Source organism: Anopheles gambiae, chromosome 3, assembly GCF_943734735.2.
Source record: "Anopheles gambiae chromosome 3, idAnoGambNW_F1_1, whole genome shotgun sequence".
In the NCBI taxonomy this organism is placed as follows: domain Eukaryota; kingdom Metazoa; phylum Arthropoda; class Insecta; order Diptera; family Culicidae; genus Anopheles; species Anopheles gambiae.
Window position 1 is genome coordinate 76759031 of NC_064602.1, and position 27324 is coordinate 76786354.

Genomic DNA, 27324 nt, shown 5'->3' on the forward strand with positions numbered 1-27324 from the left:
GTCAACAAAACATTAGAAAAGAAAAACAACTAAAAATATTCAAATAAAAGTCAAAGATTTACAAATGATTTTATGGATGAATTGCAGTGCCTCAAAAAATGGAAAAACCTAATACCAAAGACAAATAAAATTATGGTAGGGGAAAGCGGGGCAAAATGGGCATGTGGGGCAAAATGGGAACCCTCTATGTAAGCATTATTTGACTACAAAGATACTTTCCAATGCTCAAAATGTATTCACTAGAGTGTTCTATGAACACCATGTAAGTTTCATAACCATTGCATAACAAACAACCAAGAAAAATGCAAAATAGGGTTTAGTAGCAAATTGATGTAATTTTTGCCACTTCGAAAATAAGCTTAATTTAGTGTCACAGGGATGCGTTGAAGTTTTGCATTGTTTATTTTTAAAAATATGATAATTCTATACAATTTGTCTGAAGAAATCAAGGCGATTGAATGAGTATTTTTACTAATATAACAAAAAATACAAAAATGCTTTACGTGGGGAAAAATGGGCAGTTAAGCTTGGGGCAAAATGGGCAGATGCTTTTGACATACGGCGCTTGGTGAGGCTATGGTGTTGTATTTGTCGCCTCAATAAAGATAACAGACACAGCATCAAAAGTTTCGATTTTGAAGATTTAAACGTGTAAAAACTGTTTTAATTTTGATAACATATTTTTAGAAGAATTTTAAGCGCTTTCCTGACCTGCAAAACAAAAGATAGAACGAAAATACAATTTACGAAACGTGCGCAAAAGCATAGACCATTATCTAAGCGCAGTTGTTGTGGCCCATTTTGCCCCAGTGTTTTGACGTTTCAGTTTGTTTACATATGCCCATTTTGCCCCGCTTTCCGCTACCTGCACTTACCGTTTCATACAGCGCTTTCCCGGAAGTTCACAAAAATCGTATGTGATATGTGTTACAATCAATTCGCACCATTGCGTACATCAAAACTAATCGTTAGTATCTTCATTTATTTCTAGTGGCTGTTACATTTTACACAATTTTACGTTTATATCGGGCTAGACGGGCGGGGTTTTTTTGCTGTTGCTTTCCATTCGCATTACACGAGTTGCATTTGCTTCGTTTTAGTGTACGCTTTGTTAAGATTCTTCCGATTTTTTTTTGTCACTTTTTTGCTATTTTTTCATACTGAATGATTCATTTGACCCTTGATTCCAATGAGCGTATCATTCGCTACATATAGCCTACACCTGCTCAATATGTACATTCTCCTCTACCTGCAATCGATCGAACTCGGGATGGATCACAAATCGGCTACGCACGAGACGCACGGCTACTTAAGTCTACTTCTAGGGTGCAGGGAGGGACACAAAATTGCCTGGGGTTTTGGTGCCTTACAACGATAGCTGAATGAAGAAGAGCGAAGGTGATGGTGATGGGGGGAAGGAGGCGATGGTTTTACGATATTTGTACGAATTATGTACAGTGCAAGTTTACTGATACACCGCCCAATGTTCCAATGTTGACGCAATTAAGCTTGCCTCCAGCTCACAAGTTCGAACACACAGCACAGCTTCCAGACTAATGCTATTGATGATACATATTCTATGTGGCCGAGAGTGGATAAGGGAGGCATCGGGACATGGGCGAGATGAGTTTCGCTCTAGCAAATGTTGCGAAAATGTTTGCCTTGCGGCTTATGACGCCGGACGCACTAGCTTAACGATTATGTAGCAAGTGAAAATGACACATCTATGCCGTTGTGCATGGGTTCTTTGCATGTACTTCACGAGCGAACAACATAACCTATTTGAACTATATCTTCAATTCGATTGAAAAACTATTGGATTGCAATGCTTCTAAAACAAACACACAAATTAACGCAAATATATAAAGCACTTGAAAGCATTCAATCCACCATTTGGAAATGATTTCTTAGCTTCACAGTAAAAAAGGAGCAATCTCTTCTCACAAATGCTCACCCCGTCCGCTTACGGCCGGCCACAATCTCCACCGGGCGACAAAAGCGATTCTCAATCTACTCGTAGATAAGGCACTTTAGTGTTTTTAATCAAAGATTCATCATTTTCTCGAGAATCGAATCTTTTGTCTTCCCGTCTTGCCGCTGTTGTCGGCATTGGCTGTTGTTTGGGCCGATTGGGTTTGATGTCCTTCCTGTTTTGCCTCATCGTGCATCCACGCCCTCGCCACGGAACACACGAATGGATTTGAAAGCTTTGCCCCAGCCACATGGGAAAGTGCAAACACTTTACCGAGCATTAACACCCATCCCCGCCCGATACACCAACCCACCCGAGTGGAATGCTTTTCTTTTAACGCCTTAACCACATCCACAGGCCCCGGAAAGCCGGCGAAAGCTCCCTGGGTGAATCCGGAGGTTTGTGGTGGTCTACGGTTTCGTTCGGTTGGCCTCTTTATTTTTTTTTGTTCTAAAAGCCTGGCAAACTTTCCTCCAAAGCCTGTTCCCTGAACCCATTTCCGGCCCAATTTTGGGGACGGAATGGCGGCGGAGAGGCCAGGTGAAAAACGTGAAAATCCATCATCCGGTTTTTCGGAGGAAGTTTTATTCCCCGCTCGCCTTCGGCGTATTGAACGTCTTCGATCCCGAATTGGAGGAAACTTTTGTTTTTCAACGGTTTCCCAGGGCTTTGGTAAGTTTGCACTCCTTTCCCGCTTTTCCCGCCTGCTCCGGTTCGTTAACCCTTCCGCGCAGTCACCGGTTTACGACAACTTCACAACTCTCGGCGATTCTCGGTAATAAAAGCTTCCGGTTAGGGATGTTGGGATGATGAATTAAAAATTTACACCTAGACACCCGCCAGTGCACAAACCCCAACGGGGAAGGTGTACACTGTTCCATTACCTAGGGCTCGGGTGCCACCATGCCCGATCCATCAAAGTCCATTAAAGAAAGTCAGCGGGATCAGCGGGATCTTTGTGGACAATCGACCGTCGAGGCCAACGGGGGCGAGAACCGCTCACTAATGGATGCGAATCCCTGGTCCTTCCTTCGCCGATATCGTGCTTACGATGCACGCCCGCAGCTAATTGTATCGGTGCCATCAGAACGCTCTGCTCGGTTCTGATTTGCTCAAGAGGAAGAAACAGTGAAAGGATTTGCGCTATATGTACATTACCTTTCCCCAGCTCCAAAGATCAAAGAGCTGTTATGGACTTCTGTGTCCCAAGGACAGACACCTTCGCATTGCTATAGACATTGGGGTTTTAGTATTAATTTCACAAAGATGAGTTTTTTGTTCTTCTAAGGATACGACGACTACACACGACGGAACTGTGGCGGAGCCTTTCAGCCACAAGCTCGGCATCTTCTAGCTTAATACTAACGTGTTCTATCTTTACTCCACGCTCAGCTCACTCTCACACATACGCACATAAAACACAATTCTTACCATTGTATACAGTTCATCCTACGTTCGAGTAATATTTATAGCAAGGATACCACGCCTACGTATGCCATAGTCACTCGTACACTAACGATCTAAGGGTTGGGTGAAGTGAGTTCACAAAAAAACGGGAATAATTGAGAACGGAAAACATAGTGCTACACACAGCTACTGCTTCCTATTGACTATATCACTTGTTTTCTTCTTCTTCTTCTTATTCATCATCATCTTCCTCTTCAGACGCATACAAGACTCTATCTCTCTTTATGGCTTTTAAGATACTGCTGCTAAAAATGGTATTTGCCAGAAAGAGAGACTTTTGAATGGACAATTGATAGTTTCCTTGACATTGACACGAGCCGCAAACCTATGTTACATGGTGTGTGAAGCTTACACGGTCTGGAATTAATAATACATCACTTAGCTTTTTTCTTTCGGAGACACACCACAAGGGACTGATTCACTTAACGATTTGCAAGAGAAAAACTGAGCAGAACAAGCATAAAGCAAGTGGCAAGCATTCTAACACTCAGCTCCGAGGAGAACGGCTTCCGGTAGCCACTGTTGGAGATTGAGCTCATCACGAATTCCAGCTCGTTCGGCGTAAGGTCAAAGTTTCGCGTGTAGAATTGATGGATGTCACTAATCTGGAATAAAGAGGGAGAGAGAGAGAGCACAAATTAATAAAATACTGTGAAAATACGAACAGCATTGCTTATTGATTGTTCTACAAATGCACTTCCGAGATGACACATGAAAATACGTCATCTCCCCATTGACATACATACAAACATACAGACGCGTGCCCCAAACCAAAGGACAAGCCGACACGTTTCATATGTTAAAGTCACACTCACACACACACACACGCAATCGAACAACTAATGAGGCACACAAACCAATGCATCAACGAGTTAAAGATTCGATTAAGCGCAAAGTGGATCAGGCCCGTCCATCAGCCGAGTTCGGTCGACTCCGGAGCGTCGCGGCACGCCAATCCGATTGCCGTCGGTGGCACGTTTCCGAAGGCGAAAATCGAATTAATCAATCCAATATACATATCGTTTATAATAGATATTTCACGCCCTGTCTGAGAAACCATTACGCTTCTTCCACCCAGGACCGCGGGTACGGGGCTCGCCGCGAGCTGCGGACGGATGATGCCCGCCCGAGTTGGATTAATGCCAGATGAGGCCGGCTCCTACCGCGCGCTCCACACAACACAGCTCGAAATGGTGATGAGCAGAAATAATTAATTCAAGAGGATACTACTATTCCCTCTTTCCGTTGCCGCTTCGTTCGTTCCGGCTGTTGTCATCGGTGCGGTGTGCGGTGGGTAAAGTTCGAAGGCCCGCGGCTTGTCGGTGCTTCGTTTTGCCAGCGTATTCAGGCAGGCGGACCCGATCCGACCGAAGGATCAGAAGGCAGACACTTTGGCAGCGTTCGCAACGGCACCGCCAGCTAGAAGGAGGTCGGACCGCCACATCCCTAATGATAATCGGTTTAATAGTTGTTTAGCAGTGAACAATACGATTTAATCTATTGTGATGATGGAACAAGTTGAAATTAATGATCAGTCCCCGAAATTAAGTCTATTGTCGGGACGTGGCCTCCGGGTTGGGAGGGAGGGGTGCAAATTTGTGCCCAAGGCACTTTGAAGTTGTGCCGAAAGCTTCAACCGCGGCGGAAGGGTGAATAGTTGGCAGGGAAATGCATTATAGATAATCTATTATTGGGCTAGACTGCGAGCTTTAAGCTGGTGGGCCTTATATTTCATTCATAACGAAAGCTTATCGTTGTCCGGGGATGAAGACACGCTTCCATTAATCGTGCATCAGCTCAGATCAGTGTCCAAGTGTGTTTCCGTATGACGTGCAAACAGAACATGTTGGTATTTTTACCAAACCCTTATGCCCGGCGTGTGGCGCATTAATCCATTAGAGCTTTGAGGCACTACAAGCAGCGAGCGAATCTTGTTACACCGCCATCCATTGTTGATCGGTCCGCTACAAATGCCAACAGTGCTATATTTAGATGGTAATGTATAGTTTATATTTATCTTTGCTTCCTTTCGCCTCGGTCAAGCACGTGCGCTTTGGTGCGCTGAATTCTCAACAACAGGCGAACGGCAACGTTAACGAGCCTGCCAAGCAGCGGCGGCGGCGTTTCTGTTATTGGTATTCCGGCCTCATCCGCCGGCGCTAATGCGCCCGATGCGTGTTACAACCCGGGGTGGAGAAGAATTTGAATTTTGTGTTACAGTGAAAATTAATGAAAGTTTGTCTTTCGGTGGCGGCGACGACGGCGACGGTCTCATTCCGGTTGCCGTTTCGCACAAATAGGATTGTTTTTATTCCACGCGAACGTGAACGCGCTTGGCCGGAGGAAACTTGTTGGCCGGCGCTTAACTTCTTAAGCTCTCTGCCGAGTGCTGTGCTGAACTTTGACACCATTTTTCGTGTAGCCGTGGCCGAACTGCTGTACCACTGGCATCGCGTATCAATCGGAGTGGATGTTTATTATGATAATAAGCATTAGCACAGGCATAAGCTCTGGTATAGGCTGGAATTCCGAGCTGATGCTCCGGGTTCGGAGTTTGGCGTTTTTGGCGGAGTTGTCCGTTTTGTTTCGATCTCGCGCGACAAACGACCAACAGCTTTAACATCTTAAAGGCGTGTTTTAACATTGCCTATAGCAAATAAACATTCGGGTTTGTGTCGAACAGTGTACAGCTTCTTAGCAGTTTAGTAAGCTGACGATCTAGTCAGAACTATTCATTTATCTCAGAACACAAAAATGCCTTTTCCTTTCATTTCTTTTTCATTACGTCAAATCCAGTTTTAATCCATCTTCTTTCAACACTTCCAAAACTAAGCTGTATTAAATCAAGTAAAGCAACAGTCCACTGTCGACTGATGTCCGAGCTAGGAGAAAAGCGAGTGAAAGATCGTAAAACCAAGATTTATCGACCATCAAAAAGTGGGGCAAAGGGATGGTGAAAATCACGCTTATAAATCACGCGCCGTGTGAAATTACTGAACTCGCACAAACGGTCACACAAAATTCTCCTCCGAGCGGGAGAAATGATCAACAAATGACCGTGCAAAATACGAGTCAGACACATGCGGCACACACACACACACATACGCAAGACACAGCATGCCTGCGGGCTAGAAAATCCCTGGGAAAATAATTTATACCTAGCAAGCAAGCGAGACAGAGAGAAACAGACAGCGATAGAGTCCTGAGTCTGACTTTTGCTTTTCCGCTCCCATCGCTCGATGCTACCATATAATGGATTCTGACAAATGAAGCCGGCTGATGAATGAAATATAAGGCTTTGCTTGCGACTGCTGCTGCTACCGTCGCCGCCGGCTGGGCGTTTGATTTGATGAGCATTAAAAACTAATTTGCCAAATGCATCACACATCACAGTCCGAAGGGAAGGCTTCAGACGGCTTTGGCTTAGGCTTTTGCTCTGCGGAAAGGGTTTAAGGTAAATTAATTTTTTAAAGCTACCAGTGCATGTGTGTGAAAACGCATTTCAAAAATGGAAACTGTCTGCTTTCCAAGTAGAACGATTTGCTTTCCCTTCGAGGGGGGGTAAAAGCTCCACCGCATCAAAAGCAAAACTATTTTAATCGCCAGGAAAGCCTTTCAAAGTCTTTAGTGTTTTCAATGCCTTAATTTAACCATATCGTTCATGACGGTCTCCGCCTTCGTGCTCTTGTAAGTGAAGCTCCTGCTTTCCTGTCCTTTGTGTGCGTTAAGTCACCGGTGATGGTATTTATGTCCCCTCCACACAACGTTTCGCGCACACTCCACGTTACACAGTGCATAAACACGAAGATTATGGCAAGGCAAGTGTGACACATATCTCGTTTGTGCTGTGCGCACAAAAAAAGGACATGCAGGTGTAGTTCCCCTTGTCACACCATCCCGATACGTGTAATGAAACAATTCATCAAAACCAAAACCGGAAGGATGAGGCTTTCAGGCTCGAGTCGTAAATCGCAAAACCGAGATTCCGGACTTGCTTTTCCGGCAGGCAGCAAACAACATTGCGTGAAAAAAACCGCCCCTCCCCACAGCAAAAAGGAAGCCAACAAACGGCTGGCGCGTCAGGAAGTGCCATCACTGTGTGCTGTGTGCATATAGCCATCGCACACGTGCTCTGCCACAACGTGCCGTACCGTTTTGTAATGGTTTTCAAAAAGCAGCCAGGCAACCGAATGGATCAACACGCAGGAAAGAAGTAACACATTTTACATTGACACAGAAGCGAGAACAAACAGAGCCAAGAGAAGCACAACTTACCTCGTTCCAGCCGTGCACGTTCCGCGCCTGAATCATTACCTCGTAGACGGAGTTCGGCGAGAGCCCTCTTATCACATGCGACATAATAAAATGTGTAGGATCGGATCTGGTTAATGTTGGCACTAAAATGGTGTCCTCCCAGCTGCCCGGATGTTGATATGTTTCGTTCATCTGCAGTCGGTTCGGTGGGTGGTACCGTGTGGTGATACCGCGGTGGTGATGTCGTACGTGCATTTTGTTGTACCGCATAAAAACACACATCATCATCATCATCGGCGACATCATCGTTGTAGTGGATGTTGTTGCGGAGCACAAATGAACAGAGAACAACGCAACAAAACGGAGTGTTTCGATGTGGCGGCGTGCGGTGAGCAGAGAAGTAAAATGCAGCCCGGTCGTGATTTGCGTGACGGAGTGACCGGTGGTAGTGTTGCGCCGATGATAAATGATGATGCCCGGTGATGGTGGACAGGACAGTACAGGACGAGAGCATAAATAAAGAAAAACGTAGAAAAAGAAGGCAGAGTGTGTGTAAATTGAAGTGCAAATGGAAGGACACGGCTAACGGCGGTACTTAAAAAGGGGCGGGGCCGCATGTAAGATGTGATAATGGGGGAAATGGGTAATTTAATTTAATTTCCTTTTTTGTGTGTGTGTTTGGTTTTTTGTTGTTGTTGTAGAAATCCCGCCGGGTTAACGTAATGCTCAACATAAATATATGCAGGCTGTATGTATATTTCCGGGCAATTCTGTGTAGAGATAATTTTATATTTATTACCAATGTTGATGGCGCCTGGGGGTTGAAGAAATTTATATCCCCAAGCACAGAAGTTAATTGTTTTTGAAGTGAGAGGGTTTTTTTGGTTAACATAAAACACAACATGAGGGAAAATTTGCCATTTTCAAAATAAAAATCTGTTTGCCATTCCATTTTTCTCACCTTTCTTCACCGGAGCGTTACAAATTAAACCACTGCTCAACAGAAATGAAATGCCATTTATATCATCTTGCCAACCTTTCAGCCAAAATCAATAATAAACACATGGCACGCAGTGTGGGGCAGCTTTTAAATTTTCAGTTGCATTAAAAATGTAAACCCTTCGCTGCATCACTGGTGTACGGCTTTCAACGACCGGCCGTACTCTGCTGCAGTATGTCAACGTGCTGAGTGCATGCTACAAATTTTCATCCCTTCCATTGCCTTACCTCACTCGCTAAGAGCTTATATGTGTGTGTGTGTGTGTGTAAGCACTGAGCGAGCGGGAGCTGATGGAAATTGTTAAAAAATTCATAAACTAATGTATCTTTTCATTTCTGCCCGTTGGGCCGACACACTAAAACAACCCCCACACTCCAACCGCTCGCTCTCGAGCAACAACAGAAAGCTTTATCGTAATCAGTGACAATACGATTATGTTCGTCCGTCAGTTTGAGGCTCTTTTTTGGGAAGGGCGAAGCCGGGAAACGATCGCGTGTGTGAGAGAGCATAGTTTTTACAACAGAACGATGATGGTTCGATAGAGAGATATTGAACATTTGAAAATAAGCCGATTTGAAGCCTAAGAGTTTGGGGAATGTACTTTGGATTTCAGTCGAAAAAAAAATAGAAATAGAATATTGAGAGTCATTCCATAACTTCTACGGGTGGTAAAACAATAGGAAAACTGTAATAGTTGTATTACTCAAAGTAACTGATTTAGATGCGATATTTCCAGATACACAAAGCCTAAACCCTTAGGGAAAAACAACAAAGAATAAGGTGTTAATGTATCGGATGATGAAAAGCTGAGATAAGCCCGCTTTCCTCTTAAGACACTGCACCAAAGCACCCACTTTGCTTGCCTACTCACCATCAACTTTCGATACAGTAGCTTTATCTCGTCCAGCGGTGGGATCGACTCTATCGTGTAGGTGAGATTGTACCGATCCAGATAGTTGCTGTACGCCGGCGACTGGAACGCGGCCGGGCCGGGGCGGCCGGAAACTTCGATGTACTTTTTCGTCCGACCCAAGGCATTGTCGGCAACGCAGCTGTTGCAAAGGGACGCGAGAAGAAAGTGGAATAAAAACACAGTTTGAAATAAAGCGAACGATCATCATCAGCAATGGAAAACTTTGAGAACGGGGAGCGCGCGACGAAAGGAAAACACTGTCGGAAATAAGAAACAGTGCCGCTGGTAGCTGGTAAAAACCCGCCCGAAGGCGTCATTAACACGAGCCATGACACGAGTTTTGCTTGCGGCAAAAACGGACGAAGGACGAGGCGAGGGGGCCTTTTGCGGTGGTGGTGGTGGTTGAGCAGCGCTTTAATTCCACCCGTTTAGTGGCGAACTCGCGGCACTGCTGAACGAGCTTCCTGCAATTTTCATGACCGTAAATCATAAAATTAAGACGAGATTTATTATCTACCGCTCGCGCTCGCGCTGTCAGTGTAACTGTCTGTCGTGGGGTGTGTAAGCTCCGGACTCATCCGGATGCCAGATTTAAGTGAGGGCAGCCCCCCTCTGTTTTTGTGTTCGCGTTTCCCGCAATGATGCGATCGTTAAGCCCAAACGGTCGATGGGAAGGTTCGTTTACGGGTTTTGTAGAAATTTGCCAAATTTTGAGCGTTTTCCTTTTTTAGATTTTTTTCTTCCTATTTTGGTCTGGTGGATACTTGGTACCCTTCGTTATTACTTTTAGGCTCGGCGGGATTGAATGTCTTACTCGAGTAGGGGGCGGGAATGAAGCACCGAGTGTAAAGTTTATTTTCTTACCAATATTTTGTGTGCGGTGGCAGAGGAGCGTTAAATCAAATTTTCATTGCTTTTAGATGAGTTTTTTTCCTCGTATCGCTATCGTCACACACACATGCCCTCAGGCAGATGCCCGAGTGAGTCGTGACATAATGTCCCGAGTGGCTTGGCTACGAGTAAGACTCCTCCGGGTCGGAGCGAACAATCCGCTCAATCCGGGAGGCAAAAGAAGCATGAATTTGTCACGAACCAATTTTCGAGCCTAATTAATCCTATTATAAGAGTCAGATTCCCAATTGCTTTTGTACGTCTAGTTCTTTCCTTTTTTCGGTGTCCCTGTCCCTACCTTCTCTCCCGGTCCATCTCAACTCGGTGGGAAACAATTCAAAAAGGATTGCTCACATTTTTGGACCACAACCGGGTCCAATTAGTTTTTCAGTCACCTAGACCGAGTCGCTGGCGAGCGGGCTGGAAATGTACCCGACCGACAACGGCTGAACGAGAAAAAGCCATGGCCCATGGCTTAGTCGTTGAAACACAACGCCCGTGCTTTGGGTTCGGGTAGGAAATTAGTTTCGATTTCGAAAGACGCACCATGACTGCTTGCACCTTTCTCGAACGCGTCACGGCAAGGCGGGCCGGTTTTTGGGCGTCCGAGAATAAATGGCCTTGCTCATTTCCTAAATCGCTCCCCCGTATCCCTTCTCTCTGTCCTCTGGACACACCCTCTGCTCGGCGAGGTCATGCACAATTTTCGGCACGGCACGGAAATTGGGTTTTCAGTTTTCAGGCTTATGTAGGGCCCAGAAGATAACGGGCTCACGGGCTCAAAATCTCGCACTGCAATGATGGCGAGATCGGTTGCTGCTAAACTGTTAGAGGATATGAAACGTGCCGTGCCGTGGGGCTGCCGTGAGGTGAAGCTTTTGGTGAAAATTGTTTGTTAATATTCTAGCGTTACGCAGTCGATGGTTTGGAAAGTGTTTTGGGCGGGGCAGATCTTGGCAAGGGAGTACACAAAGTCACAATAGATGCGTATCTCTTTTGGGGATGTCTTCACTAAGAGACGGAACAGAACACGGAAGACAATAGGAGTGAAGTTTCAAAGTAGTTTAATGTTTCCAGCTATTATGCCTCTAGGATAGAGTTGTCTTCAGAAGATATTCTTTCCAAGCTCGGCTATTGAATCACCTTTAAAAGGGTTTATCTGGAGCATCAATTTATTTGCTTTAAAATTGAATAGGTCCTAATGTGTTTCTTGAACATCTTAATAATCTTCAAATTCTGAATTCGATGTAGCGTCAAAGTTTGAACTCTAAAGATGGCTGCATGACATGTTAATTGTAATTCTGAACCAATGATAAGATGTCAAAACTATTGAACATTGACTTGAAAATACTAGCAATATATTTATTAATTATAATGCTATTCTTTTAATTCTGAACTTTTGCTGATATCAACTTAAGGATAAATAGGATAAGAGGAAAAATCAGCTTGGCATTATATTTCCATCTTAAATTTGCGTCATACGTCTGAGCTTCGTAGCTTCGTATGCCTGCTCGAAAGCCTGTATAGGCCGGCATGTCCGCGTAGGACGTTACGCCACATAAAAGAAGTCTGAGCTTCGTGCCTCTGCCTTTATAGTGAAATATTGAAATTTACGTTGAAATTGATGACTACACTAATTTGAAACCGTAATAAAACTATCACCAATATTGTGTCTTTTGGTCCAAGAGTCAATATAGTTTGTTAACTTTTCCAATGGATTCTTCCAATTAATTGTCCAAAATAGGACACACTGTCTTATGCGATCCACGAGCCTTCACGCTCATTAAGTGGAGCAAAGAGCCGCTTACGAAGAACCGTAAATAACTGCATGAGTGATTTCATCAATCCAGTTTGGTGCGACCACATTACACCCACCCCCAGAGCCACACAATAAAACCAGATTTTCACTAACTTAAACAAACCTATTTCCAGCACAGCGGGTATTAATATTATCGTAAAACCCATCATTGGAATGGAAAGTCAAAATCTATTCCCTTCCAAACACAAACACATACACACCCACACACACACACACCCACGGGATGATGGACGTTTCGGTCAAAACTTACTTCAACCACACCCTGTCTATCTTTAGCGCCTGTGGACGTAAAATGGGCGAACCAGTTGGCCCAAGAACGGTAAAGTTTGTGGAAAATGGTTTAAGTTCCCCCGGTGGGAAGAAAAACCTTGCCCTCCCGAAACCCATAAGGGAGTGGAAAGTTTCACCACCCCAGACAAAAGTAATGTGTCCGGCAGCAACAGACAAGGCGGGCTGCTCCAAAGAGTGCTTCCGAGATGTGAGGGATGATTAAAATGATTTAGACTTGAATTTTTAAACGCCTGCTCTCATTCTCTTTATGAGTCGGAAGGTGAAGGTTCACCTTTGACTGCCAAGCAGGGTAGTTGATCGACGGTTGGAGGACAGGGACACAGGCTGATCCCTTTTTCCGTCAAGAATGGATCATCTGGCGGCAGCACGGTAGGGGCAAAAGTCATTTATGGACGTGGTTTTTCGGTCGGAAATGGCCGAGAATAGGCATAAAAGCTTAAAACTTTGATTATTTGAAGAGCACGAGCACAAGGTTCTCTCTGCGGTTTTCGGAACTGGTTTTGCATGCTGTGTGATGTCGCAAATGGGTAGGAAGAGATGAAGAGCGCAGTGTGAGGAAATTAGTCGTCGGCTGGGTGGTCTGGGCCGGAACCCGTGTCGTGAGGGTTGACAGGATAAGCATCGCGTGGTGCTCCGTTTTGAAAACTTTCACCACCCCCCAAAATCACGTCCCACCTTGCTACAGCGGGGCCTGACGGAGGTTTGCGCCCGGGACTTCGTGTTTGATGTCTTATCGACCAACCGGCGCGCGCGCGTGCTCTCTCTCTCTCTCTCTGTGGCAACAGATGAAAGATGAAGTCATTCGGTTAATTGTTAACGAGCCGCTTTCGTAACGAACAGTTCGGGCGAAGGTTCAGGGCCTTTTTCACGGCCCAGTAAGCACAGCCCCATGGTTTGTGATTATTTTGCGGGAATGTGAAAACTTTACGCCATTCTTTTGATAGCTAATCGGTACATAATTTGGTCCCGCAAAGCATTCGTGGCGCGGCGGGGTACTATTTTCCAGTTAAAATGCTGTCCCAAAGTGCACGGACCATTTCTCAGCGCGCTCCAAGCACACTCACATTTAACCTTACCTATAGTTGCCGAAATCGGACTGCTGAAAGTTGCGAATGTTCAGCGTGTACTTGTCGCCCCTGGAGTACATCGACCGCCGATCGGTTGGATCCAGCAGGAAGGAGTTTTGGTACCACAGCATCTAAAAATGAATGGAAAGAAAATACAAATGAAGCATTTCGGAGAAAAACATTTATCTGCTATCAAATGAATCGCCAACATCGCACAGCCGGTTGAGGGTTATTTCGAAAACTCCCCACCCGGATCCCGCAGAGTGAGGATATCATATTCATTACTTGTTATTAATTTTATTCCAACAATCAACGCAATACCTATTCCCACCCTGAAACACGCTTTGTGGGATGCTTTTTCACATTTAATTTTAAATTGCAACTGAGGAAGTAGCAACAATAGCAGTAGAGCAAAAAAAAAAAACAGAAATCCAGCTCCTACCGGCTCTGCTCCGCACCGAGTGCAGAACTTTGCGCCCCGGGGAAGGTTTCGTTGGCGTTGAACATTGTCATCATAATACCTTGTGTGCGCGGGGTGTCCGCCTTGTGCTGGCCCGGTTTCTGAGCAGCAGCAACAAAAAAATGAACTCCCTGGCTAAAGTTTTAATTAATCTATGAAAGTTTCACAACTAATACGGTGCGCCGCCACACAGGAGACGGCGCACACTGCTGCACATTGATATTTCCTTGCAACCCCTTGGGAGGACTTCCGGACTTCTAGCAGCAGAGTGTTCTCTTTCTTTCTCTCACTCTCTATTGCGATCCTTGGGTTTGCTTATCGTACACTGGGATAAAGGGGTTTTTATTCCTTGTTCTCGTTGTTGTATTTTTTGTTCGAGCCTTTTTCCCCCCAGAGCCAGTTGGTGCATTTCATCAACTCGAGCAGTTTGGCTGGTGGTGGTGACGCTTTGTTTTAGTGCAGCATTATATTTTTAAAAGAACTAATACTATCTTAGGCAGCCAGTAGCTGCAGCAGAGTCTTCTGCTTCATCTCGGCACCTAGCCCCGGACGACCTGTCATCAGCTTGGCTAGTTTTGTGGTTCGAAGCATGGGGGAGAGAAAAAAAACGACAAGCTGTCTTCAGTGGCGTTTTTTTTTCTTTTTTGAGCCAGAGCGAGAGTCGGAAGGATTAAAAGACAATTAAAAACGAAGCTCTCAAGCTGAAGTAGATAACCGAAGAACAAAAAAAAAATGAGAAAAAACGAAAGAAAGTTTGAACCTCTGAGAAGAAGCCTTTCAACGCCTTTTTCGCTTTCAGCGTTGGCGTTCTTTCATGCAAAATTGTTCATTAGTGCTCGGAAAGCGAACAGCGCAGGCAAGATATTCAAAATCGATTTTACCCTGAAGCCGTCTGAATGACAGCAGAAAATAAGAGCGAGAAAAAAACACAACCAAACTGGAAAAAAGTGTGTGAAGAAGCTAATGTAGAATTAAATTATCGGTGAGCCGCGGGGATGAGCTAGAGAACGGAGCTGGCAGAACCGTTTTCAGGGTTATAGTTAGCCATTATCTAGATAAGAACGCTGCACTTTTGAGGCTTGCGTGTGAATGGCGTAGCGTGAAGTGGTCCGTTAATTGAATGATTACCTTCAGACCAGTGGGTTAATATGAAGATATTAGTTTCTTACATCCATTCGCTTAACTACTTTTATAAGCTTTTTGTTTAACTGCCCCTTTCCATTGAAGAAAAACCTCTATATATTAAGGTAGGGTTTAGTTGAGGTGTGATCAATTTGAAAAAGCATCATCAATTAAATGATAAAGCTTGTAATACTATGGAAAAATGTCCTCAGTTCCCTAACTTGCTTACTTAATACCTTACTTAATGCAATGCAAATATTGCTTAAATTTATTTAAAAAAAAGGTAGATCGCCAGATCAAACTATTCGACCTTTCATTGCACTTAAGAATATTCGTTTTTGGTAAAAAACTAACTTGTAGTTGTAATTCCTGCTCTTTATGCTCAAGTGCACCTACTAACAAACCCTGTTTCAAATTCATGCTTACAATTTCCACCCCAAAAAGGGTTCACCGTTGCGCAAACTTTGCGCTACCAAAAACACTAAACGGCAACACCGCACTACTACACACCAAACACCAACAACAACTACAAAAACATACAACCCCAAATTGTAAAAGTCGTTTACAATTAACGTTTCCATTGCAAATGTAAATAAATCGTTAGCAATTCCGCAAAACCCCACCCCGGGTGGTGCGCACAACTTTTGGACGTTGATTTACATCGAGCGGCAGCGGCAGAAGTTGATCGCAAATGAATTACAAAGTTTGACGGAAAAGTTGTCACAAAGTGCAGTGTGATACTGCTGCAAAGCGCACCGACCAACACACACCGAGGGAAAGGTGTGTACCCACTCACAGAACGCTAGCTGCAACGCCCGTATCGTATACACACTCGTCTGGGAGTGGATTGCAACGGGTGCAACTGCAGCAAAAGAAATTGTTGCGCAAATAGTGCCGTGGCACACTACTGCAACCCGTCTCGGAGGAGCTGGCGGAGTTTTAAACGCTCCGCTGTAGTGGCAGTGCGCTGTAATGCGATCTTCGATGGTGGGGGGAGACAAATTTCAACATCCGACTGCAACGTTGATTTCGCTCACATTATTTTGACTTTCATTCGGATGGAATCATCGTCTTACGGGGACAAACTTATGTTGCAGCCGTGCAGCATATTTTAAGTCCCGACGCTCTTGAGGTGGTGCTGAGTTGCCGACCAGGGGAACCGACGCGTTGTACTACACTGGGGCGCGATGGTGCGCGTGGACAAAGTTTCCATGTCTTTGCAAAACTGTCAGAAATCCTAACAATTAGTGGAATTTTTACCCGAGTTTACTTTTCACTTCTTGCTCACGGGTGGAACACCCCCGAGTGGAGGTGGTGTGTAAAGTGTGTAGAGCATTTCTAGAGGGAAAGTTTTAATGAGTTCACCTTACCTCCGAGTTCACGTCACCGTGCACGATGCATACGAGATCGATGTCGAAGCCCTCGCTGGCATGAACCCACGTCTTCTCGACGGTAATGTCCGGTGGTGCTGCGGGTGGGAAGGGGAGGGAGAAGGCAAAAGATGATAATTATGAACGTGCGGTGGGGGAGGGAGAAGAAAATGTAATCAATTACGGGATGATTGTGCTTAAAAGTGTATCAAACTATCAAGCGCGGAGTGAGTGAGGGCATAGAAGGGAAGGAAAGCGTAATTAGGCTGGAGTTTATATAGACACGTTTGTGATGCATCAATTCCATTCTGACACGCGCTTTATGCTTGAAGCGACGATGTTGTTTTGCTTTCTTTCCAATAAATTCATTCACTCGTGCAATGCTTGCATACATTCCGGTAAAGTACCGTGCTCCTTTTCCTGGAAAGTACAGATTTTCTCCCACATTTTTAACGACACAATCCCTTTCAAGGAAAATTTCTACAAAACACAGACACGAACAAAAAAAAAGCAAGGAAACCATAAAAAGAGTGGATCCAGTGTGCATCTGGTACGCTCGTACACCTCGTACACAATTGCACACATATATATATTTATATCCCAAAAAGCTTTCCCAGAAGAAAAACGCGCCGCCTTTGTGCTCCCGTTCCAGGAAAGCAAGCAGCAATGCACGGGTAGCAGCATAGAACTCCATACAAACATTCCCCGCTCTAAGTGTTTATGCAATTTTCGTGATCCCATGCATCCGCCACTAAACAGCCTCGAAGCTTTCGCGTGGGGGACTAGAGGGACCCGTTCGCTTCCTTTTCTGCATTTCTCTGCAGCACCAAAACGATCAGGCTCGTTAGGGTTTTGGGGAGGGCGGACCAGCATGCGCCCAGCACAACCCAACAACGGTGGCGAGATTTTACGAATGAGTCCCATCGTTAGCCTCCACCCTCCATCCCCTTTTTTCTCTTTCTCTCTCTCTCTCTCTCTGTGCAACAAATTGAGGAATGCAGCAATGCATTGAAATTGCGAATAAAGGTAAACACCACTTCCCCACTAGCAACCGGGGAAACCCGTTTCCTATTGAACGGAGTCAAATATTATTGGCATGTGCCGTTCGAACCGAATTTTCTTACACCTTGCCCCACATCCTTTCGCCCCGCACACACAGGTCTAAGCAATTGCTCTTCTCCCCAGGCGTGGGGAGAAGCATCCTATTCGCCCGTGCATTCAATTTGCTCCCTTTCTATAGCCCCAAAACACAATATGGGGAAAATTTATCATTTCTAGAATTTTGCACAATCGCCACCGTACGAGAGACCCGTACGACGTGCAGCGGAAACTGCCAAGTTTCGGTTCTTGGCGGCAAGGAATTTAGCGTCCCGAGCCAGAGACACACAGGTATTCGGCGGGGGGAGGGGGTTTAGCGTCACACTAGCGGCGTTTCGTGAGGAATGTTTCGATCGCATAATGATCGCTCTTGTATCGCTCTGGCTGCTGTATGATTCATGCAATTAAATTTCTCACATAGCGCGCAATAGCAATGGTGTGTGCAATGGAGGATGGAATTCGGTACGCGATGGCAGCATCAATATCCAATTAGACTGATTCTTAAAGCAAGCCACTCTGTACGGTGGAATACGTTGAAGTTGATTTGAAATTCTTTCAATCAATCGATTCGGGTACGATGGAGCTGCGACAAAACGATGGTAATGTGAATGCTAACAAAGCAGTACCTCGCAGTGACTCGTTGTGTTTCCAGGGCTGTAAAAAAGGAAGCAATTCTGGTCGGAAAGCAACATCAATTATGAATCAAATAAAAACATGAATGAAAACTGCAGAACTGGTTGCGATCGCGCCGACCTTCCCTACGGACAAGTGGGCTCGACATGCTTTTCGCATCCTCCAATCTTTAATTCATCCCGCTCTACGCCACATTCACGCCGCAATGGTTCATAATTAAGATGCCGCGCGGGCTCGGTAATGGAAATAACGATCACTTTTCAAAACGCATTGCCCCGCGCGGAGGGCAACCTTGACCTGCCTGAAGGTTACTCCCGTTCGGCTACCGTAATTACTACGCCACCGCGCCACCACGTGCCTGTGCAGTGGGGTTGAGAAAATCATAGCGAACAACGTAGCGGTAGCGAAGAAGCCGCAAAACGAAGCGTTAAAAATCTTCACCCTTCACTGGGGAAGATAGATCTGATGCTACTGCATGATGTATCTTATTGTTTTCATTGCATAAGACACGCAGCCGTTTGGGCCGCGATGTACGGGGTTGCTGTATTTTCTTTTCCATTCCCTTTTCTGATGCTAGTTCATTTGCTGGGTGCGCAAAACCTGTTCGTACCGGTCGCTCTCAAGTTCAAATCTGTCATTCCGCGAAACCGCGACGAAAGGGAGCAACCGCGGCACCGTTCTGCTGTGGCTGCTGCCACACACTCTAGCTCAGTTCCCGTGTGGCAGCGAATCGGTCCAGTAGTCATCGTCGGTGCGGTTGGCCACACTTTAAGGCGGTGCTTGTTGGGACGAAAGTTTTTGCGACCATCATGCTGCATCAGGCTGAGTATGAGTAGGTGTGGGGCCGAGGGGGAGAACACGCCGTCACGCGGGCAGCATAAGTGTCACCGTCAGGCGCGAGAGAGCGGTTGATATCCCGGAGAGTGTTTGAAGTCAAGCGTGGCCGAAAATGTCAAGTGCCTGCTGCTAGCCCGCCCGGCAGAGCAACACCAGTGCGAGGGCAATTAATGTGTCGAGCAGCGCCGTGACGCTTGTTGTTCTTGTGTTGTTGTGTTGAGTAGTTGGTGACAAGTTGGGACCGTTGTTTATGTAGCGGATGCGGACGGGGCCGCCTGCGAGTACGTCAAATCAATTAGTGCCGAGTCGGAGTCGAACATCAATTGAGCTAAATCTGATTTCATCAGTTTTGTGGTGGTGTTGGTGGTGTGCGTTGTGGTGAGGTGTTAGTTCCGATTTTGGGGTGTGCAATTTGCGCGGTCACCGTTTGGTCGGCCAGTTTTAAAGAGGTTTGCCACATTTAAAGGTGGCGCTTCGGTCCGGTGTGGCTGGCTGCGTTTGCGTGCGCAAAGATGGAGAAGAACGTTCCCGCTCCGGAAGGCGTTGAACTGTTGGCGGTCAAATCGGATGGAAGGTAATGAATGGGTCGGTAGTGGTTTAAGTTAGGCATTGATGGCCGTGTGAATGTGTTGCGTGGGTGTTGTGACAATTAGTGAAAGTGCAAAAAATATCATTGGAAGTCCTGCCGTAGTTCCGAATGATGGATACTAGGATGACCGTAGCTGTATGCTAATAGTGGTGTTGCTTGTCCCATTATTCTTTGAAGTGTACTAAAAAGCATTCCTTATGACATCTTAAAATAAATTAAGTATTGTATCTTAAAGCTAAAATAATCTAACGCCTCCAAAAAAGTGTTGAAATGTAAAATAATATGATTAGGTATCGTAGCATCATTCTGCGTATCGAAGCATTTCATGAGCAAAGCCATACTTTTAAAACGCTTGAAGTGAATGACAGACAACTAAATGGATGTGCAGTGAAATCTCTGTAGGGCGAATCTTCAAGGGACCGTCAGCTTGGAGAGATATTCATGTCGAGGAAAATTAATGAAGGAGTTGCTATGAAGTATGCATGTATCCACGAGAAAAACTTGGCATCCTTCGACCAATATTCTTGTCAACTGTTACCCAAAACTTCATCTGAGAGAATTTTGGTTTTTAAATCGTATCTTGCCAAAGTGATTGTATATATCAGGTGGGCTTATGGTGTTCTTCCTCACCAATACATCGATTGTACCAATACAGTGGCGATTTTAACGATAAGCAAAGTAAGCAAAGTGCGAGGGGCCCCGTCAATGAGGAGCCCCGAATCTTTAGACCATTATCAATATAAGTTGATAGAATATGGCGCTGTATTAGGAAGAAGGGGCCCATGGGTGATGGACGTTAAGGCCTCGTGCTAGACGAACCCTAAGCACTCCCCGGGTACCCCCCCAGTAATCATGTACAGACGGTCTCCTTACTGCTTAGGACCTCCGACACTGTAAACCCGCCACTGCATCGACACACAATTTGACAGTTTGTTCCACAACCTAGTATGCCTTGAAGTTTAAACAGTATTTCGCAGAAAAGGTATGTGGTTTTACTCAGGCGTAGCACGAAGAAAGAAGCAAAAAAAACTTACGTTAAAGCCAATCCTAGAATTAAAATGATGATCTGAAGATTGCTGGATTACAACATCACATGTCCTTTGCCAAATCAATATATAGATATATATCAATATATATCAATATATATCAATATATGCCAAATAATATATAGGCTACAATTATTGAATCCGTTCAGCCAGCAAGCCAGTGTACTAATCGAACCAAATACGCTATCATACTTAAAGTGAGGAACTTATAAGAGTGTCTGTGCATATCCATTTGTTTCATTCAATAGACCTCTGTTTGTTTTCAAATATCGTGTGAAATTGTGAAAATTAAAGATAGACTTAGAAAAAAGTGTATATAACAACAATAAAAGCATCCCGTTTGGTATGGATCTAACTGTCAAACCAGGTTTTCTTCCTATTTTCGTTTTTAGAGGTTAAATTGCACTGGATAAGCCCACCTGATATATCAACTCACTTTGTATCTTGCAGAGACATACAATGTTTGGAAAATGACGGGATCATCAAAATTTACATCTTAAAGAAACAATTCATCTTGAAGACATTTCATCTTTGAGAGATTTCACTGTATTTTTCTGGTGCCACTTATCTTCAAACATAATTGATTTTCACAATGTATTTTTGCATACTTCTGACATGGTTTGATAAGTTTGGTACCATGAAGGATTCCGAAAACATAATTAAACAGTTTTAAAATTAGATTAAACAGTTAACATAAGTGAACTTCAACGTAAAACCTAGAGATTTAACAGAATATTTCTAGTACAGTGTTTACTCTGTTGATTCAACTCAAATAAAGCTGTCAAATTTACGTTTTAAGTTTAAATCAATCTAAACAGTACTCACTATAAGCGGCTGCTACATTTCTCGGCTTTACCAATCACATTTACTGTTTAATCTTACAATTTCCCGTAATTTATTGACGGCGTTTCGGTGTAACTGCCTTAGTTGTTTACGGCGTAAACAAAATGCAGGAACTCGTTAAGGTTAGCTTTTCATGTGAAACCATCTTCAAAACTCCATTTGTAGGTTTTCCTGAGCTATTCCTTTGTAATGAGTACACGAGAACAGCCAGGGAAAAATGAGTTTTAATTTTTACAGTACCGCGAAGTCATCCAAAGTTGGGTTTAGTCCATAGAAAAGGATACCATTTGATGAGGACGTACTTAACCCGTTTAATCCCTTACTTGTACAATATTTCGAACATTCACATAAACTGTTATGCAATACCCTTTTCCAGAAGCATTTCTCGAACTCCTAAATGCGTTGCTGTTTCCCAAACCAGAAGCCAATATTTGCTGGCATCAAGTTTGCCAGCAGCAGCTCATAAATCTTGGAATTTAACCAAACACTACAGCCATAATCTAAGCGCACAGGAAACATTACGATTGCATTATCAACGCACTCACACCTCCACGCAAATTCCGTCTAATTGTAACCTAATTTCAATCCGTACCATTTCCCGCATGCTGCCACTCTTTCGATTATGATTGCAGCCAAATCACAGCGCCGAGCCAGTACGATCCACACAAATACCGGGATGTGTCGAATCCCACCTCGTAAGTAAAGCTCACGGCAACTCCTAGCCGCGATCCACTAACACCACTGAGAACACAAAAAGCTCAATCTCCCCCTTCTTCCCCCTCATTGTCCAATCCCGTTTATCCCGCTGCAGCACGCTCGGCACGTTCGTGCACGTCATGAAGTCGGCCCTCGGCATCGGCATCCTTTCCGTGCCGTACGCGTTCAAGAACGGCGGGCTCGTGTTTGGCGTGTTCGGTGCGTTCCTCTTCGCGATGCTCTGCTCGCACAGCGCGCACATACTGGTATGTTGATGGTACAGTTCCTCAGGCTCCTCCATTGCTTCCCCCGCTGGTGTGGCTCACATAATTGAACGGCTCACACAGTGGGGCAGTGGGACGCACGCAAACACACACACACACACACAACCTGCGTGCAATAACACAGCGCGGAAAACACACAATCCGCACAATCTCTCGCAATCTCCGTTTCAGGTCAGCACGTCGTACAAGATTTGCAAGAAGGAGCGCATACCGGTGCTCGGGTTTGCCGAAACGGTGGAAAAAGCGTGCGCCAACGGTCCGGCCAGCGTGCGAGCGCTCGGCACGGCGCTACGGTCAGTACACCAGCGCTTCCGCCATTGCCCATTGTTCAATAGACTTCATTCGTATGTTGTTGGTTTTTTTTCTTGCCACGCTGCAGCAACATCATCGATTGGTACCTGATGCTGACGACGGTCGTCGTGTTTGTCGTGTTCGTTGGCACCACGCTGCGCGAGGTGGTCAACTACCGCACCGGGTGGGACTGGAGCGACCGCACGTACATACTGCTCGTCGGCGTGCCGATCCTGTTCATCACGCAGATACGCGAGATCAAGTATCTGGTCCCGTTTTCGGCCATCGCCGGCTTTCTTATCCTCGCCAACATCGTCATCTCGCTCGTGTTTATCTTCCAAGAGCCGCTGTCGCTGGAGAACCGGCGCATGCTGCCGACCGCATCAACGGTCGCACCATACATGGGGTAAGGGTATGTTTTTGCACACCCAAAAAACAAAACCCACTCATCTGTTTTTGATCGTCTTCAAAAAAAAAAACACGAAAACATTGCAGCATCGTGTACTTTGCGCTGGACGCCACGTGTCTCATATTCCCGCTGGAAAATCAGATGCGTCATCCGCAGCACTATCTCGGCTGTCCCGGCATCGTCAACCTGAACTACCTCTGTCTGGCCATCCTGTACAGCTTCTTCGGTGCCGTCGGCTACATCCGGTACGGCGATGACGTGGAAAGCTCCATCATACTTAACTTCCCCACCGAAAACGTGTAAGCTGCTGCGGATATGAAAAAAAGAATCCCATTGCGATGTCTGCATTTGATTGCCCACTGTCTTATCGCCCCGAACACATAATATGCCCTCCCTTTTTCCCCCTCCCCCACAGGCTGGTTTCGTGCGTACAAGTGCTGTCGGCCGTTGCTGTGCTATTTTCCATTGGGTTGATTTTTTACGTCCCCACCGAGATTGCCTGGAAGAAGCTGCACACGCGCGTACCGAAACGGTGGAACGGGGTGGCCCAGAGCGGGCTGCGGCTGGGCATGCTGGCAGTGAACATAGCGGCCGCCTGCGGCATTCCTCATCTCGGTACGTTTATGGGACTGCTGGGGGCCGTACTGAACCCCATCCTCGCCCTGTGGATACCGATCGTGGTCGATACGGTGTACCGGTGGCCAAACGATTTCGGCCGGCTGCGGTGGCGCTTGGTGAAGAATTTCGCACTCTGCTGCTTTGGACTGTTTCTACTGGTGACCGGTACCATTTCCAGCGTAAACAACATCATCGCACTGTACAACTGACCGGGTATAGACGGTGAAATTATGGACGGGATTAGGGGATAGGATAGGAAAGGAAAAGGCTCCTCACCTGTTCGCAGCAGCATTAACAGGAAACGAATATGCGCACTACTTACACAGAACCGTGACATCGATGTCGACGTGGACCGATTCCCGGACGCCGTTGTCCGCGGTACACTGGTACACACCGGCATGGTGGCGATCGACACGCTCCAGCAGCAGTGTTGGGCTTTCCGACAGGTGCGACGATCCACTGAACGCGTCCTGGCGATGGTGATTTTGTGAAGAAGCAGACAAATAAAAATCAAATTAAACCATTTTCGTAGAACGTATCGCGAAGAATGGAAAGGCAGCGTGGTTTATCACAGCTTTGGAAAGTTTGATTAACTTCCTAGGAACTTCAATATCTGGCAGTCTGAGCGAGGAAATAATAATCAAATTCTACAGGAAAAACCGGCTCGATTGAATGATTTTGTGGAGATAATATTATTGGTCGACGTGGTAGGACTTATAAGCGAATTCTGTGTCGATTCCCCGCACTTTGTTAAATTAGGGATCGGAAAACCGTGCAAAGGGATAGTTTGAAGCAATTTTAGTAGCTGCCAAGAAATTCTGTTGAAGAATTCTTATTATCTGATCGTCTACATCAGATTATCTGATACGGTAAAGCCTCAAGGTGATTTTCATCATATTCTTGATTTCGAGTCTGTAATTTTACCATCTCAACATTGCCAATTGGATATAGAACAAAGTCGAAGAATACCATTGAACTATCCATGCCACATTACACTGTTTTCAGGGTCAATTTTGGAATTGATGTTTTATCATTTGAATTGAACCTGTTATTGAAAATTTGGCCCAAAACCAATGTGGGCAATCGATTTAAAAAATAGAAAAATTGGTATAAATCCAGCCATTTGAAGCGATGGTCAACCGTTTCGCTAAATTCTCGTAATGTTATTTTATTTAGAAATGTATGAATGATCTAGCAAAAGTATTACAATTCATCGTCAAAACGACGTTTGTGAGGTCTACATATTAAAAAAATAGTTTTTATTTCTTAGAAATTTTTATTTCGTAACGAAACATTCACCAATTTGAAAGCTTGTTACAAGAGATGGGGGCTAGCGAGCTAACAAGTGAAATCTTGTATGAAAAAGAATGAAATACAAAGGAACTACAAGCAGAAGTAGCCTACAAGTAGTGCTAAAAATAGCAGCCAACATGAATTATCACCGGATTCGACAACTTAAATCCTAGGAAAAGTCGTTGTACGTATCACAATCTACACATCTTTTGAAAAACATTTACATTGTTTTTTTTTGCGTAATGTACATCCTCATTAGTAAATCCATTTATGTTTAATATCATCTATTGGACTACCTCTTATTGGAATTTGATATTGCAATAAGCTTAGTTTAAAAAATTCTAATTAACATTCTACTGTTTTAGAGCCAAGTAACTCAAATTGCAAAATGTTCTCGCAATCCATCCAGACTCATCTTACAAGGCTTTCCAGGTCAGTTTCGAATGTGTACATAATTATTCGTCGCAGTCAAGATGTTTATCAACAGTTGTCAAATAGTGTATTTGCTTCAAAATGGAATTTCAGATGGTTTTCAACACATAACAAAAAACTGTCGAACTCAATCCAGCTTGCGTCGTGTTGAAAATCATGGTGGAGAAGTTGAAAATTATTATGATGGAAATGAAATATCAGATTGATGTGGATTAACATGTTACACGCGGTGAATAACAATGTTTACATTCGAAAGTGACTTGGAGACCCCTGTACATGTGCTGACCCCTGACTACTAAACTATTCATATCACTGCCCATCACTTGCTGCGAGTGTAAATTCAATATGGCGATCGATAAGAGTGCCTTATGTTGGCTTTTCCACCGCTTACCAACCAGAAGCACAGTCCTCGCTCGGAGCTAGCTTCCGTGCAGCATAATTTACAGCCAGTACGAGCACACCCGGACATCTCGATAATAAACTCGAGTGCACAATATTTACTCAGCCGAAAGACCGTATCTACCCAGGCGCGCACACCCACTGTTGCGAGCGTGCGTTTGTTTTCGCATCTCACCGATCGCCCGAAGCGACGAGACGTACGAGACGCTGCTTCCTTGACATACCCGACCGGAAAGGAGAAACAAACGTCTTGACCTGACCCGGTGCGCCCGAAACTTACCTTCTTGTGCCAGTAGATGGCCGGCACCGGGTTGCCCGACGCTTTGCATTCCAGCGTGACCGTGCTGCCCTTCCGGGCGGTGATTTGTCGATTCTGGGGCACGACGCGTATGGTGGGTGGCACTGAAAGTATCGTTATTCGATTAGTATGTTGCAACGACGATGACGATGATTGGCGTGCCTCGACTGTCAAGCGATGCCCCAGCCCGAGCGGGAGGGGAGTATCACTTTCAGCAGCCTGTGGATGGTTTATTCGGTGCACGGTAAGCCACTCGTCCCAAACAAACACACACACTGTCAACGGCAAAAGCTGTGACGTGTGTGTCATATTTGCTTAGCTTTGTTTCGAGTTAAATGCAGTAGAGGCTGGTTTTGTTTGGCGATCTGTTGTGCCTCACCCAACCGGGTCGGGGTTTTGCTTCCGCTAATCGATTCCAGTTCAGATCAAACTCGCAAAACATCAAACCCCATCAACCCTAACATCGCACGGCGCCACCACTTACCCAGTATCTCGAGCGTGTGGACCTGGTCCCGGCTTTCGTTATCGCCGATCTGACAGATATAATCACCGGCGTCCTGGATTTTCACGTTCGCTATCTGCAGGTTGTAGCCCTCGACCAGCTTGAATCTTGGATCACGTGTCACCATTAAATTAGCCGCCGTAAGCACCGAGGTCCCCCGACGCCACAGCAGCACGTACGACCCTGTTGGAGAGAGAGAGAGAGAGAGTGGGTGGGGGTTGGGAGGAAAGGAGAACAATGAGACAAAGAGTACACATGAGTGCAACTGGCGGCCATATGCTGCTGAAAACCGCAGTGCCAAAACCACCCCGGGGACCCCGGGTTGCTGTTGCTGCCTCGGCCCGTAGCGCGTAGCGCACTGTCGGGGTGGGACGCCCGAGGTTTGGCTCTGTGTTTTCACAGTTTTCTGCATGACAAAATAGAACTCTGC

At 45.3% G+C, this 27324-nt stretch overlaps 2 protein-coding genes across 6 annotated transcripts in view; one reads left to right on the plus strand and one right to left on the minus strand.

The window, feature by feature from the left end:
* Nucleotides 1-951: 951 nt before the first annotated feature.
* LOC1270727 (opioid-binding protein/cell adhesion molecule) overlaps nucleotides 952-27324 on the minus strand; it is an 88884-nt gene continuing 62511 nt past the window's right edge. For all 4 annotated transcript variants that reach the window (XM_061656892.1, XM_061656893.1, XM_061656895.1 and 1 more), the window contains exons 5-12: nucleotides 26877-27077; nucleotides 26375-26496; nucleotides 24293-24440; nucleotides 16627-16724; nucleotides 13684-13805; nucleotides 9565-9745; nucleotides 7715-7885; nucleotides 952-4044 (exon numbers count right to left, since the gene is read on the minus strand). In XM_061656892.1, coding sequence (XP_061512876.1) covers nucleotides 3862-4044; nucleotides 7715-7885; nucleotides 9565-9745; nucleotides 13684-13805; nucleotides 16627-16724; nucleotides 24293-24440; nucleotides 26375-26496; nucleotides 26877-27077 — 1226 coding nt within the window. In that variant the 3' untranslated portion in view covers nucleotides 952-3861. The remainder of the gene's footprint in view (nucleotides 4045-7714; nucleotides 7886-9564; nucleotides 9746-13683; nucleotides 13806-16626; nucleotides 16725-24292; nucleotides 24441-26374; nucleotides 26497-26876; nucleotides 27078-27324) is intronic.
* On the plus strand, nucleotides 19048-24504 carry LOC1270728 (proton-coupled amino acid transporter-like protein pathetic). 2 transcript variants are annotated; one of them, XM_061656897.1, is made up of 7 exons: nucleotides 19048-19189; nucleotides 22305-22367; nucleotides 22484-22634; nucleotides 22824-22945; nucleotides 23032-23349; nucleotides 23439-23651; nucleotides 23768-24504. In XM_061656897.1, exons 1-7 carry the CDS (start codon nucleotides 19167-19169, stop codon nucleotides 24177-24179), a joined length of 1302 nt encoding a protein of 433 aa, XP_061512881.1. In that variant the 5' UTR covers nucleotides 19048-19166; the 3' UTR covers nucleotides 24180-24504. The 2 variants fall into 2 exon arrangements, with proteins under 2 accessions (XP_061512881.1, XP_061512880.1); XM_061656896.1 differs by having other exon boundaries at nucleotides 19049-19768.